Consider the following 14,461-nt stretch of genomic DNA (forward strand, 5'->3'; position numbering starts at 1 on the left):
TTTGATCTCAGGAAGTCAGCATGACCATCATAAGGATCGTATCATACCATTTCTTTTAAAAAAAAGACTTGTTTCTGAATGCATTTAAAGAACTTGTTTAGTATGTTGATTCTGATATTTTCAGGAGGTGTGAACTTACAGGTGTGCACAACATAACTGAGGATTAGTTCGGGTGTCCCTGCAGTTGTCTTGTCAGTTTAAACAACTCATGCCATGTTGACAATTATTTATAGTTTAAACTCAGACTTTTTTTTCCGCAGCTTGGAATCCTAATGTTCTCCTGATGAAAGAGCTTGTCCCTTTGCCAGCTCATCTCAATAGGGCATGCCAGGCATTCTGAGTAGGGCATGCCAGGGCATCTCAACAAGGCATGCCAGGGCATCCAGTTTCCAAACTTGTTACAATTTTATCTGAATTGGCCACCCTAGCACAGCGGCTTTGAAAAATTAATAAAATAATTTTCTTGAACTATGCACGCCATTTTGAAATCTGCTGAGCACCCGTTTTGAAACTTGCTGCGCCGCGTGCTAGTTATATTCTGTTAATTTTGTAGGTGCTACATTAGAAGCTGGCTCTACCATTTTTTAAAGTCTAGCCAATGTTTCCTTTCAACTGACGTTCTTCATTTCTCTGTTTCCTGTGTTGAAAGCTTTGTGTTCTGAGCATGCCACCTTTGCACCTCACCAATCTTGTAACCAGCTCCGTTCCATTGGGCACCGTATATTCAGTCTGCTTCAAGTCTCTTGTCTGTGTCCAGGATATCTCTTTCTGATAGTCATTTGAATCAGAAAGGTGTCATCATTCCTGTTCCTCAGATTCAATGGAAACCCATGTTGTAAAGTATCAATACCTGTAAAACGATGGTACTGCTACTGCCCCTTGGGAATTTTAAACCTTCCATTCAGATGTTTTTTTTCTCTTCATTCAAATGTATTTAGTGAATAGCAGAAAAATCATTGTTCTAATTTGATTCCACTTCACTCTCTTTGGAAATATATCTTGTACTGATGCAATGTATAACATCAATCACATCATCATATTGCATAGAAACACCACAGATTGGAGCAGGAGCCCTTTGAACCTGTTCCATCATTCAATATGATCACCCAATTCAGAACCCAGTTTCCGCTAACTCCTCATAGCCTTTGATCCCTTTAGCCCTAACAACTATATCTAATTCATCTCTGAAGACATTTGGCCTCTATCATTTTCCTTTGTGACAGCTCACCTCTCTTTCTGAATGGGATAGCAATTCACAATCAATCCCCAAAGAAATGAGCGATTGAAAATTGGTACAGCATGTCCAAGGCACCCAACTGAGGCTTGTTTGATAAACAAGTTTCTTCAGTACAAGATATTAACCAATGCTAGCACTGATCCTCAGGATAGCACCGTTAATGGAGTTTGGAGTAGACCTTGACGACAGGATTGTCGACGATCTACTGGCCTGTTTGAAAGCCCATGGACAAATGGTAGACGGGGTGTCTTGGCCATGTGGCCTGTGCTCTCCATTGTGTCTCTATTGAGAATTACTGGGGAATAATTATTTGAGAATGATGAGAAATTGAATAAAACCATGTATTTACACCATTAAGGCCACATTTGAAATTCGGTAGATTTAAGCTACATTCATAAGGGTGATAAATACCACAAATCTCTTGTGTATTCATCGAATAGTATTTGGGAAAGAGCTACATGGCACTATGTTTCCATTTCAATCCTATACTGCAGCTCACCTGGACCAGAATTGGAATAAAGTTAATTAAAATGTAATACCAGAAATACACTTGGATTTGGAGATATTACTTTGAGACATGTAATCATCTTCACCTCTCTTGCTATTACCACCACGTAACCAAACACAAATTGACCATTATTATAATAGCTTAGGCACTGTGAAAGAAATAGAGAAGGAGAGAAAACTTTTCCCATGCCTCTTTATCGAAGTTAGAGAAATCTAAATATTGTAACAGGTCAAAGATTGGAAATTGTACTGAACCATTCAATGGATCCCAGTTGCGAATCTAATATTGTTACCATTTAGTCGCAGAAAGTGCGTGACCATTTCCCAGAAAAATGAAGACCATTACTGGTTGCATTAGGATATGTCTTTAAAATTGAACTGTACTGTAAAATACAAGATACTTCAAAGGGATGCAAAGGTTCTATGATGATAGAATTCTGAGACATCTCGCCATCAATATTTTTTGCTTGTTTTCCACTGCGGCAGAAGGCATCAAAGTCTCTACTCTGCACCATTGTTTGGGCAATTGATCAGCAGGGGCTTTCATGGATCTGGCCATCATTGATTTAAGATAAAAAAAAAACCCGTAAACATATATCCAAATGAGCACTTGTGGCTTTCCCACATGATATTCACATACATTGAAGAACTGTGATGCACAAAAGGTTTGGATCTGATTGCCCCTTTACTTATTGGCTTTGTTGATAATTTCCAATTCATTTCCTAACTGTATGGCAGTTCCTCTGTATCTATTTAGGTATTCATAAACAGTGCTTGTTTCTTCAGCTGAAAATGGTTGTGGTACAGCAATAATGTCCCTACCTCTGAGCTGGGACAACTGGGCTCAGGTCCTACCTGTTCCAAAGCTATGTCATAACTTCTCTGAACAGATTGATGGAAAAATATCAAAAACAAAAGCAGTGTGAACTGTCTGCAAACCAATTACAAACTTGAGCATCAATATTCTCTGAAGGTCCAACCTTTAACCTTGGAAGTTTATTACCAATATGAGAAATCTGAGAAAGGGTAGAGCTCAAGATATTTGGATCAAATGTTCAAGCAAGGAAATGCTCAGATCCCAGTTTCATTATAAAAGCCTAATTTTAATTGCATATCAAATCCTGGCCTTCTCTTGATGTTCCTTGAAAAATCCAAACAATAATATTGAATTGTTTCAGTTTAAAAATTTGCCAGAAAATTCCTTGATCTGATGAATTCTGAGAATAAAAAGGACACAAGGAAACCTGGAATGAGCAGCACTGTGGTTGTTTGGCTGAAAGCCCTGGCTTATACAAGAAGAAAGCTCTAAATTTATACATCTCAGCAATAGAGGGCAAATTGTCCCCAGGGATTTCTACTTGTATAAGATTGTCACTTCTCTCTCCTTCATTTCACTCACTGAGATTGTGAAAAGTTTAGTGTGACAGGATGAGAGTTGAATGTGTGGCACTGAATTCATTAGAGCTGTTGACTTTGCAAGTGTGACCCTATGTTGAAAATGGAAGAATAACAATTTAGTAAATAGAAGCTGGGTATTAATCCGACTAGAATATCGGTTCCTCTTGAAGCAGACTGAATCCACAGGATCCAGTATGGTCGCTTGTACTTAATGCTACTGAATATCTTTTTTTCTTTTTTTATATATTGCAGATGTTTTATGTCGACAGAGTTTGCTCGATGCGGCAGTGATCCCCCTCCCCCTCCATGCTGATTGTGACTTGTTGATGAATCTATCCTTTAGTCGTACATGTGTGGTTGTCTACAGTCGCTGTCGCCTTGCTGGCTTTGACTGGCTTTTGATGCTGATCTGTTTTGCTGCTCTTCGTCCTGGCACTGTGGCGTGCTCTATTTGTTGGATGAAGATTAATAGGTGGTTCTACTTTGGTCACTCAGGGACTTTAACCTCTCTTCCCCATTCCCTCCTATTTTGTGTGCATCCTCATCAAAGAAAACATTTTTTTCCCCCGGTGGCCAAACGGCCAACTCAGCAAATTCAATAGCCTTTGTGTCAATCCCAGTAGGTGAGCATTAAGTAATACATCTTTCCAACCACTCCTCAAGAAGCCACAAACTGCATTATGTTCTGTATTCAAGCTCACTTTCACTAATATCTCTGCTTAACTAGCAGCCCAGACAAATACTTTGAAGACATCCAGTAACACAGGCAGTCTGATCAACTCTACTTCCAAAAACTTAGCAGTGGTTAAATTATTTGACAATGTTTAGCTCTGTGAGGTCCTGTGTGTTCCTAAAATTATTGAGGCCACTGGATAATGGGTGGATTTCCTGAGGGCTTGTGACTTGTATTGCACAGACATCCCTTCCATTCCTCAGCATCCATGTCTGGTACAATTTAACATGTTATCTGGTAGTAGAGGTGAGCAGAAAATTTCCATTTTCTTCAACATTTCAGCACGTTTCTTGAGATACAACACTGTCAGGATTTACCTCAGAGTTAAAATCAAAATAGCACTTCTAAATTCCTAATTGTGATGATCACCTTAAAGTGGCCAAATCTAAGGTAAACAATTAGCCCGAAGGCCCAATATTTGTTTTCTGCCAACTGCTTGTGAAGGAGAGCCAAGAAAATGAGTACAACTCTTGGAATGGTCTTGGTTGAATGAATTGGAGGTAGTTGTTTTTGGACTTAGAGCATGGAGTGGCACAACAGAGGCCCACACACTCATAATTTTCGCTGGCTGTTCCAGTGTCTGGTGATATTACTACAGGAACTGCTATGCAGAAGGTCAGCTGTTTCTCATAGTAGCTGAGATTTGGAGGCCTTGCTTGACAGAGTTGAGGAAGAATTCCAGAGTTCTACAGGTTTGCTCCCTGTTATCATTTCTATTATTCAAAATACTTAACACACCCTCCTCCACCCGCTACATATTTTTCAATGTTATTTGTTTTTATTCATTTTGGAGGGCCTGGCTATAGATAGCTTCTTCTTGTAAAATGCTTGACAAATGAACCAAAATCTATAAAATCAAAATATTGCAGATGCTGGAAAACTGAAATGAAAACAGAAAGTGCTGGATAATCTCCGCAGATCCGGCAGCGTCTGTGGAGAGAGAGAATCAGAGTTCATGTTTAAAATCCAATATGATTCTTCTTCAGAATAAGATCAAAGCTGTGTTCTTCTTCAGACTTGGGACTGCATTCTCCTCCGTGGTCCCACCTGAAAATGAGCTGGATAACTGAAAAAAATTAGGGAAAAGTCCTGAGCTTACATTGACTGATGTCCCTGATTAACCCGGTATTAAATGTTTGCTCATTTTCTGTCCACTGAATATACATTTCATCAAAGGATGGGGTTCTGGTTCCTTTAGTCTACCTACTTACTGCTGTATCATGGCAACAGTAAGTGAGGCATGCTGATAGTCATCTTTCTCACCTTCCAGTTTTACCCAATGTATCCCATACAGGCACATTTTGTTCCTGATTTACGTCATGCTTCTATGTCACACTGAAAATCCTACCCACCATCTGTGATAGAGGTAATTTCTCATGAGCAGTGATTTAGAAAATTAAAGTGAAAAGTCAAGGTAATAATGCAGTGTGAACGATAACTGGAATGTGGTAGGAAGGTGCAGAGCAAACACAATAGTACATCAAAAAATAAGGTCAGAGTTGGGAAGGATGGTAAAAGACAGAATTAAATGTAATTTATGTGGTTGCTTTTGGCATTTGTAACATGATGGATGAATTGAGAGCACAAATAGAAATAAATGCATGCGGTATATCCATTACAGAGATATGGTTGTACAATGACCATGCTTGGACCAGATTATTCAAAGGCTGTCTGCATTTCAGAAGGGCAGGAAAAAAGGAAAAGAGAAGGGGCGGTTCCCTTAAACAAGGATCAGATCAGCACACTAGTGAGAAATTATCTTGGCTTTGGGGTGATTAGAAATACAAAGGAAAGGAATTACGATAAATAGTGGTTCATAGGTCCCCCTGATTATCACCTTATCTTAAGACAAAGAATAAATAAATAATGTGGATCATAAGAGACATACTGCAAAAAAAAGGGAGACTTTACCAGTCATCTAGACTGCATGAATCAAATTGACAAAGATACCTTGGTGATTGAGTTCATTAGAGTTGTAGAGATGTACAGCTCAGAAGCAGACTCTTTGGTCCATTTCATCCATGCCAATGAAATATCCTAAATTAAGTTAGTCCCATTTGCCAGCATTTGGCCTATAACACTCTAAACCTTGTATATTCATGTACCCATTCAGATGCCCTTTAAATGTTGTAGGTGTACCGACCTCCACCACTTACTCTGGCAACTCATTCCGTATATGCACCACCCTCTCTGTGGAAAACATTGCTCCTTGGGTCCCTTTGGAATCTTTCCCCTCTCACCTTAAAACCATGTCCTCTAGTTTTGGACTCCACTGCCCTGGGGAAAACACCTTCACTATTCACCCTGTCCATTCCCCTCCTGATTTTATAAACCCCTATAATGTCACCCCTCAGCTTCTGATGCTCCAGGGAAAATAGCCCCAGCTTATTCAGCCTCTCCCTGTAGTTCAAACCCTGCAACCCTGGCAGCATCCTTGTAAATCTTTTCTTAACCCTTTCAGGCTTAATAACATCTTTTCTATTGCAGGGAGACCAGAACTGAAAGCAGTATTCCAAAAGTGGCCTAACCAATGCCCTCTGCAGCCACCACATGACCTCCAACTCCTATATTCAATGCACTGACCCATAAAGGCATTATCTGTGTTAGGTATAGCTTTTCTCAATAATATATCCTGGAACCTACTAGATAACAGGTTATGTTAGGTCTGGAAATATACAATGAGACATGACTAATAAGTTACCTCATAGCAAAGGATATTCTCAGTGAAAGTGATCATATCATGATAGAATTTTGTAGTTTAGAGAAGAAAAAATTGGGTCTGAACCTCATGTCAATCTTAAGCCAAAAAAAAATTACAAGAGTCAGAAGGTGGTTGAGTGGAAAAGGAAAAGTAGGTTAGAAAGTAAAATGGTAGAGTAGCGATGACAGACGTTTAAGAAGATATTTCATAACTCTCAACAAAGCGATTTTCCACTGAAGAAGAAAGACTCTACAAGAAGAATGCACTGTATTGGCTAATTAAGAAACTAGGAATGGTATTGAATTGTAAGAAGCAACTTATGGTGTTGCAGAGATTCATGATAGCCCAGAAGATGTGGAACATTCTAGAAATCAGCAAAAGTTGATTTTTAAAGGGAGAAATTGAGTATGAGAAAACTAGCAAACAATATAAAAATGCACTGTGAAAGCTTCTACAAAAAGATAAAAAGGAAAAGAGTAGTGCCAATGCGCCATTAGTCCCTTGGAGGTGATGTTGGGAATTAATAATAGAAAACAAGGAAAAGGCAGAGACTTTGAAGAAGTACTTCCCTTCTGTCCTCACTGTGCAAAATACCAAATTATCATCATAGAAAAGGCAGGGACTCAAGGTAAAGAGCAAGTTAAAACAGTCATGATCACTCAAGAGAAAAGTACCAGATGACTTATGGAACTGAAGCCTGCTAAGTCTCCTGAAGCTAATGGGCTGTGTCATAGCCTTATAAAGTGACTTTCTTATTGACCCATGGGATGCAAGCATCGCTGGCAGGCCAGCCTTTATTGCCCATCCCTAGTTGCCCTTTGGAAGGCGGTGATGAGTTGCCTTCTTGAACATCTGCAGACCATGTGCTGTATGTTGACCCACAATGTCCTTACAGAGCAGGCTGGCTGCAAGGATAATGGATGAACTTGTTCCAGTTTTCTAAAATTCACAAGATTCAAAAAAGGTCCCTGCCAATTGAAGAGTAGGAAATACAACATCACAATTCAAGAGGAAGGCAGAAAGCAGGAAATTAAAGGCCAGTTGATATAAAGCCTGTCATTGGAAAACTGCTAAAATCTATTCGTAAAAAGGTAGTAACTGGCTCCTTGGAAAATCACAACGCCATCAGCTGTCAACGTGGATTTGTGAAAAGAAAATCACATTTGACAGGTGTATTATAGTTGTTTGAGGATGTAACAAGCAAGGTGAATACAGAGGAGCAGTGAATTTGTATTTATTTTCCAAAAAGCATTTAACAATGTGCTACATAAAAAGTCACTGCTGAAGATAGGAGCTCATGATATTAACATGGTATATTAACAAAGATGTAAAATTTACAAAGTAACAGGAAACTGAGAGTCAGGATAAATGAGTCATTTTCTAGACAAACAAATTGTAACTGGTAGAGTACCAAAGGGATCAACCCTGAGGCCTCAACTATTTATAATCCTAATAATGACTTAGGTGAAGAGACCAACTGTATGGAAAGCAACTTTGTTAATGATACAAAAGTTGATAGGAAAGCAAATTGTGAGGAAGAAACAAGGAGTCTGTGAGGGGCCATGGATATGTATTGTGAGAGGGCAAGAGTTTGGCATTTGGGATGTATTGTGAGAAATGAGACGTTGTTCACTTTTGTAGGAAGAATACAACAGCAGAATATTATTTAAATGGAAACAGACTGCAGAATGTTATGGTACAGAGGCACCTGGGTGTCCTTGTCTTTGAACCTCAGAACATTAGTAGCAGGTACACCAACTAACTGAGAAGCAAATAGAATGTTGAATTTTGTTACAATATAGGCAACTACTGTGCATGAAAATAATGAAACTACACCTAGAATACTTTATGTAGTTTTGTCTCCCTATCTAAGAAAGGATATACTTACATTTGAGGTAGTTCAAAGAAGTTTCACCAGGTTTTTCCTAGGATGAAGAGTTGTCTTATGAGGAAAGACTCAGCACAATAGGCCTATACTTACTGTAGTTTAGAAGAATAAGGGTGATTCTATTTAAACATACAATTTTCAGGGGGCTTAGCGGTGGAGATACTGGGAGGTTGTTTCTCTCATTGGGATTCTAGAACTGGGAGTTGTTTCAAAATAAGGAGCCTCCAATTTAAGACTAATTTGTGGAGAAGTTTAATCTCTCAGAGGATTGTTGATCTTTAGAAATGTCTTGCCCAGGCAGCAATGGAGGCTGGGTTATTGAATTTATTCCAGCATGAGTTAGAACACATTTGGATCGACAAGGGACTCAATGGTCATGGTTTGGGACAGGCAAGAAAGCGGATTAAGGTCATAATCACGTCAGTTTTGATCTTATTAAATAATGGAGTAGGCTAAGTGGACCAAGCGGCCTTCTCCTGCTCTTACTTTTTGTGATCTTATGACCCATGACCCTAGGCTTTGGTTTAGGTGTGAGATAGAATTGGAGGCCATCCCAGTGGAATTCCACCTCAAAACATGGATACCACTCCAAAATTGGTGGAGGCTTTTACCTCCTCTTTGAAAAGTGGGTAACCATGACAAATCCACTCAGCTGCTGATTTTGGTGATTTATCCCCCAGTTCTTAAATGAGAAGCAACCATCCTTGATTATGTGTCGGCCGCAGTTCTGTCCTTTTAAGCATGCAAGCTTCACAAAAGAGGTGGATTCCAGGCTACCACTGCAGTGCTAAGGGAGTTCTGTACTGTCCTCCTTCCTAATGAAGTACTAAATCAGCCCTGCCTACTTTTGGCTGGACATGAACAATCCAAGGCACTATTTTGAACAGTGTATCTCTTTTGACCCTCAATCAAATGCACCGCAAAATCACATCCGGCATCTCTTTGCTTTTTTGTGGTATATTCTACGTCACAATGATGACTTCACTTCAAAAATAATTCATTCTAAGGCACTTTAAGACAACCTGAGCCAGAAAATGCAAGTTCTTTTTAATTTCGTTTTATACCAGATGTATAAAATGTGCTGAGTTGCCCTTTATAGGTCACTTTCCTAAGTCTTTGGCTGCCATATCTTGTGAGCTAGTTTCCTTGTTGAGGTGTGGCACTGATCCCTTTGAAGTCCTCATGGATATTATTAGTTACCCACAAGTTATTGTGTTTGCAACAACCTTCCAACCCATATCATCTTCACTAAAATGGTATACATCAAACAAAGTAGCAGAAAGAAGATAGAGGATTTTGACACTTTTCTAGAGGCTGAGAACAGTGAAAATTTGCACAAATGCTTCCAATAAATTTGAGTGCCCCACAGCACTGAACATGCAAGTTCCGAAACTAAAGTTGTAGCTGCCTCAAGAGCCATTACATTTGCTGGACCTCATCCCATTGATAATCTGTGATCAAGTTAAATGTTATACCTTTAACTGGTCTCAATTTATGCATTACCTTGAATGGAAGGATAAGGATCAGCAGAGTGCAATTTGGTGAAAAATGCTGAATAGAGAAGGAACTAGGTTCTAGTGATTGTTTTGTTGGCCCATTGTTAGCCTTTTCAGCAGCGGTACTTAGATTCTTATCATGAAACATAAGCCCCATTTTACAAAGCACTATGCCAATTATTATCTTCGACTATCTGATGTGAAAATTATTACAAATAGATCCAGTCACAATATGACCCGACTGATAAATATGTAGCAATATTCTGTGATGTGGGACTCCAGAGACCTGAAGCAGTCACAGCTGACTGTCCTGGTTCACATTCACACTTCTGGACTCACCTTCATCCCCTTTCAATGTCATTCAACAAGCTTGACAAGTTAGGAGCTACCCAGGAATACCAGTACACAATGGTTTAGTAAGACGTACAATTGAAATGAAAGGAAGATTCCTCAGTTTGCAGCTTACGTCCAGGCAGTGGGAAGATATTATTGAACACAATGGTCAGTTCTATAATCTGACCAAAAACTGGTGATACTAACCAGTCTAGCTGAAACAGCAGAGATACTAGAACCGGTAATACAATCTGCCCATAATTTCAAAAATATATGAGCTTGACAAAAAAAACCATTTGGCACAGGAGCAGAAATAGGCCATTCAGTCCCTCGAGTCTGCTTGCCATTCAATGCGATCATGGCTGACCTAATAATCCTCAACCCCACAGTCCTGCCTTTTCCCCATAACCATTGATTCCCTTACAGATTAAAAATCTATTTCAGCCTTGAAAATACTTAACCATCCAACCTCAACAACCCTCTGCGGGAATGAATACCATTGATTCTCAACACCTGAGAGAAGAAATTCCTCCTCGTCTGTTTCTTAAATGTGCAGCCCCTGAGATTATGCCCTTTGTCCTTCAATTCTCACAGAAGGTACCGAAGGAAAAAGTGTTTGCCTAATCAAGCTTATTTTTCTGCTGTTGATTTATGAGTGACATCTAATGATAAAAACCGCTGAAGTGGAGAAAAACTGAAACCAGCACCACCTAGTTGTTTGCTTCAAAACAGTGAGAAGTACAAAGATCAAATCCAAACCTTTAACCATTCCAATTTGCCAAGCATCCCCTCTCTCTCTCACACAGTGCCATTGGAAGGGCCACTGCTATTAAAAAAAAAATTGCTTGGCCTGCTGTTCATCTAGGCCCACACTTTGTTATCTTGGCTTTCTCCATTCTAGCTACAAGCCAAAGAAATAATCTGTCACTGCCATGTTTTTTAACAGACCCACCTATGAAGTCCCTGAGCCAGTGAGGAAGTTTAGAACCACCTATGGCATCAAAGTGGTGTTGATGGATTGACTGATATGTTTTGTGTTCATTCTTTTTTCCAGAGCATTTGTTTATCTCAGTAACTTGCTGTACCCAGTGCCACTGGTACATCGTGTGGCAATAGTCAGTGAGAAGGGAGAGGTCAAAGGATTTCTACGTGTCGCTGTCCAGGCCATTTCTGGTAAGTACAAACATCTGGACAAACATACTGTGGGACTGGCAGGGGTAGTAGGTCAGACGCAGTCCTTTATTTGAAAGACGGAGCAAATGAATGCCAATTGAACAGGAATAATTATGTGGTGGAGCAAGCAGCAGGAGGGAGAAATAGGAAATCAATTATACAGACCTTTCAATGAGCTAGCACAGGGATAGTGGGCCGAATAGTCCACTTTTGTCATTTCAGATCCTGCTACGTCCCTACATGGATTGTCTGATAAATCAAGATTTTGTAGCAAAGAGAAATTCATCTGGACACTATGTTGTTGTATAATAATTCTTTATTTGTGCCCATTTGTAGCTGACGAGGAAGCTCCAGATTATGGTTCCGGGGTTCGACAATCAGGAACAGCCAAGATCTCCTTTGATGATCAGCATTTTGAAAAGGTATTGCTCGTGGCAGTGTTGGCTTTCCCATAGCCACCTATTAACCCCTGTTCAAAAGTGCTCACTGGAAAGTAGAGTTGAAAGGAATCAGCAGTTTACTAAAATTATATATACTCATATGAACTTGATTTGTGTTTCGTACGCTGAAGGCATTTGGGCTGATGGGACACTGGGAAAATGCACAAAGCTGAAATATTGAAATGGATTTCACCTCTAATATGCTGGGACCTGTATTCTAGTGAGTTGTATAACTAAAGGGGCAGCTCAGTGGCTCAGTGGTTAGCACTGCAGCCTCACAGCACCAGGGACCTGGGTTTGATTCCAGCCTCGGGCGACTGTCTGTGTGGAGTTTGCACATTCTCCCCATGTCTGCGCGGGTTTCCTCTGGGTGCTCCGGTTTCCTCCCACAGTCTAAAGATGTGCAGGCTAGGTGGATTGGCCATGCTGAATTGCCTGTCGTGTGGGTTATAGGGAGATGGGTCTGGGTGGGATGCTGCAAGGGGCGGTGTGGACTTGTTGGGCCGAAGGGCCTGTTTCCACACTGGAGAGAATCTAATCAAGGATACAGAATGTCGAACTCAAGATCCTCAGATAGCACCTTCCAAACCCACAACCACTTCCATCTAGAAGGATGAGGGCATCAGACATATGGGAACACCACCACCTCCAAGTTCCCCACCAAGTCGCTCACCATCCTGACTTGGAAGTATATCACTGTTTCTTCACTGTCATTAGGTCAAAATCCTGGAATTCCCTCTTTAATAGCATTATGGGTCAACCCACAGCAGGAGGACTGCACTGGTTCAAGAAAGCAGCTCACCACCACCTTCTCAAGGGCATTTAGGGATGGGCAAGAAATGCTGGCCAGCCAGACACCCACATCCCACGAGTGAATAGAGAAAAATAATAAAGTGGGCAAGGGATCCATGGGGAAAAATTGAGTAAGCTGGGAAGAAATGACAACTAAATCGATTAAGGTAACAGCAGGAGTAACGATATTCAGAGCATGGCAAGAAAGCCAACAAATGCAAACTTGAGAGTATGCCTCAGATGGGGTAAAGTTTATAAAACAGTGAAAAAAAAATGAATGTTTCTGTATCTGAATGTTGGGTGTTTTCAATAAAACAGATGATTTTCAGCTCAAACTAAAATTCATTTGCGTGTGACTTGATACCCAACACAAGGATACAAAAAATGGGATCAGAACATCCAAGGGCACATAACGTTCAGAGTGACAGGAAACTGGGGGGAAGGTGATGGGGAAAATTGCTTAATTAAAGAGGTCATTAGTAGTGTACTGAAATGTGACTATTGTTCTAAAATTCAAGATGCAGAATCAGTTTGGGTGAACCTGAAGAACAATAAGGGGTTAGCAAAATTTGGAGGGACTTGATTTAAGTCCCAAACAGTGGTGGTAACATAAAAAGTAGAAATCAGGAAATTAGAGGTGCATGAAACAAGGGTAACACCGGAATCTTGGTGTATTTCAATCAATATTTAGACTGCGTGAACTAATTAGCTCTTATGTCACAGAGGATAAATTTCGGAAATACATGCAGAACGGCTTTCTAAAACAATGCACTTAGGAACAAACAAAATAGACTATTTAGATATAGTATTGTGCAATGAAAAAAGGTACAGTTTGTATTCTTGTTGTAAATGAGTGTTTAGGAAAGAGTGACCATTGTATAATAGAATTAAGTTTAATTGAGTGACATAGTTTGATCAGAAACTAAGGTTTTAAATCTGCAGAAAGCAGGCCACAAATATATGGGAGTGTTATGATCCAAGTTGATGTTATTACTGGACAAGTCAGATCCAAGATTGAGACTGGTTTGGTAGATTGGTTTGACCAAAGAGTTCCTTTGTTTTTGTATAAACATATAGAATTCTGAAATTAAGGGTCTCATGACAACCAACAAACTATTGTCAAATGTTGGAAAAACTCATCTGGTTTAATAATATCCTTTGGGGAGGGAAACTGCCATCCTTATGTGGTCTGGCCTCCGTGTGATTCCAGATCCACAGCAATAATGTTGAGTCTTAACTGCCCAATGGGCAATTAGGGTTGGGCAATGACTGCTAGTCTCATCAGCGATTCCAACATCCCATGAATACCTCTTTAGTGAAAAAAATTTGGATTCACCGAATTAACTCCTGGGAAAGGATTGTCCTTTAAGAAAAGATTAAGTAGACTGATCAATATTCTCTAGAATTTGGAAATGCGAGACATGATCTCATTCAAACATACTTCAAAAGTTTTCACAGCATAGATGTGGAAAGGACATTGACCTAGCTTGGGATAGCCATCTAGAAGCTGAGACAGCCTCATAGTAAGAGGTTTTTCTCAATATTTATGACTGAAATGAGGAAGAAGCTCGTCACTCAGAGATTGATGAATCTTTGGAATTCTCCACTTGGGGGACCTATGGAAGCTCAGTAATTGAGTATGTTTAAGATTGTGTTTGATGGATCACTATCCAGTAAAAATATCAGAAGATGTGGAATGATTTGGGAAAATGGTGTAGAAGTAGACAGAGTCATGATGCCATTGAATGGTGAAACAGGTGGGA

The 14,461-nt window shown here is 39.9% G+C and overlaps 1 protein-coding gene across 27 annotated transcripts in view; it reads left to right on the plus strand.

Annotated features, from left to right (window-relative positions):
• kif1aa (kinesin family member 1Aa) overlaps positions 1 to 14,461 on the plus strand; it is a 259,928-nt gene that overhangs the window by 178,076 nt on the left and 67,391 nt on the right. For all 27 annotated transcript variants that reach the window (XM_059650980.1, XM_048541717.2, XM_059650983.1 and 24 more), the window contains 2 exons: positions 11,348 to 11,466; positions 11,803 to 11,888. In XM_059650980.1, the coding sequence (XP_059506963.1) occupies positions 11,348 to 11,466; positions 11,803 to 11,888 (205 nt within the window). The remainder of the gene's footprint in view (positions 1 to 11,347; positions 11,467 to 11,802; positions 11,889 to 14,461) is intronic.

This window comes from Stegostoma tigrinum, chromosome 14 (assembly GCF_030684315.1).
Source record: "Stegostoma tigrinum isolate sSteTig4 chromosome 14, sSteTig4.hap1, whole genome shotgun sequence".
NCBI lineage: Eukaryota > Metazoa > Chordata > Chondrichthyes > Orectolobiformes > Stegostomatidae > Stegostoma > Stegostoma tigrinum.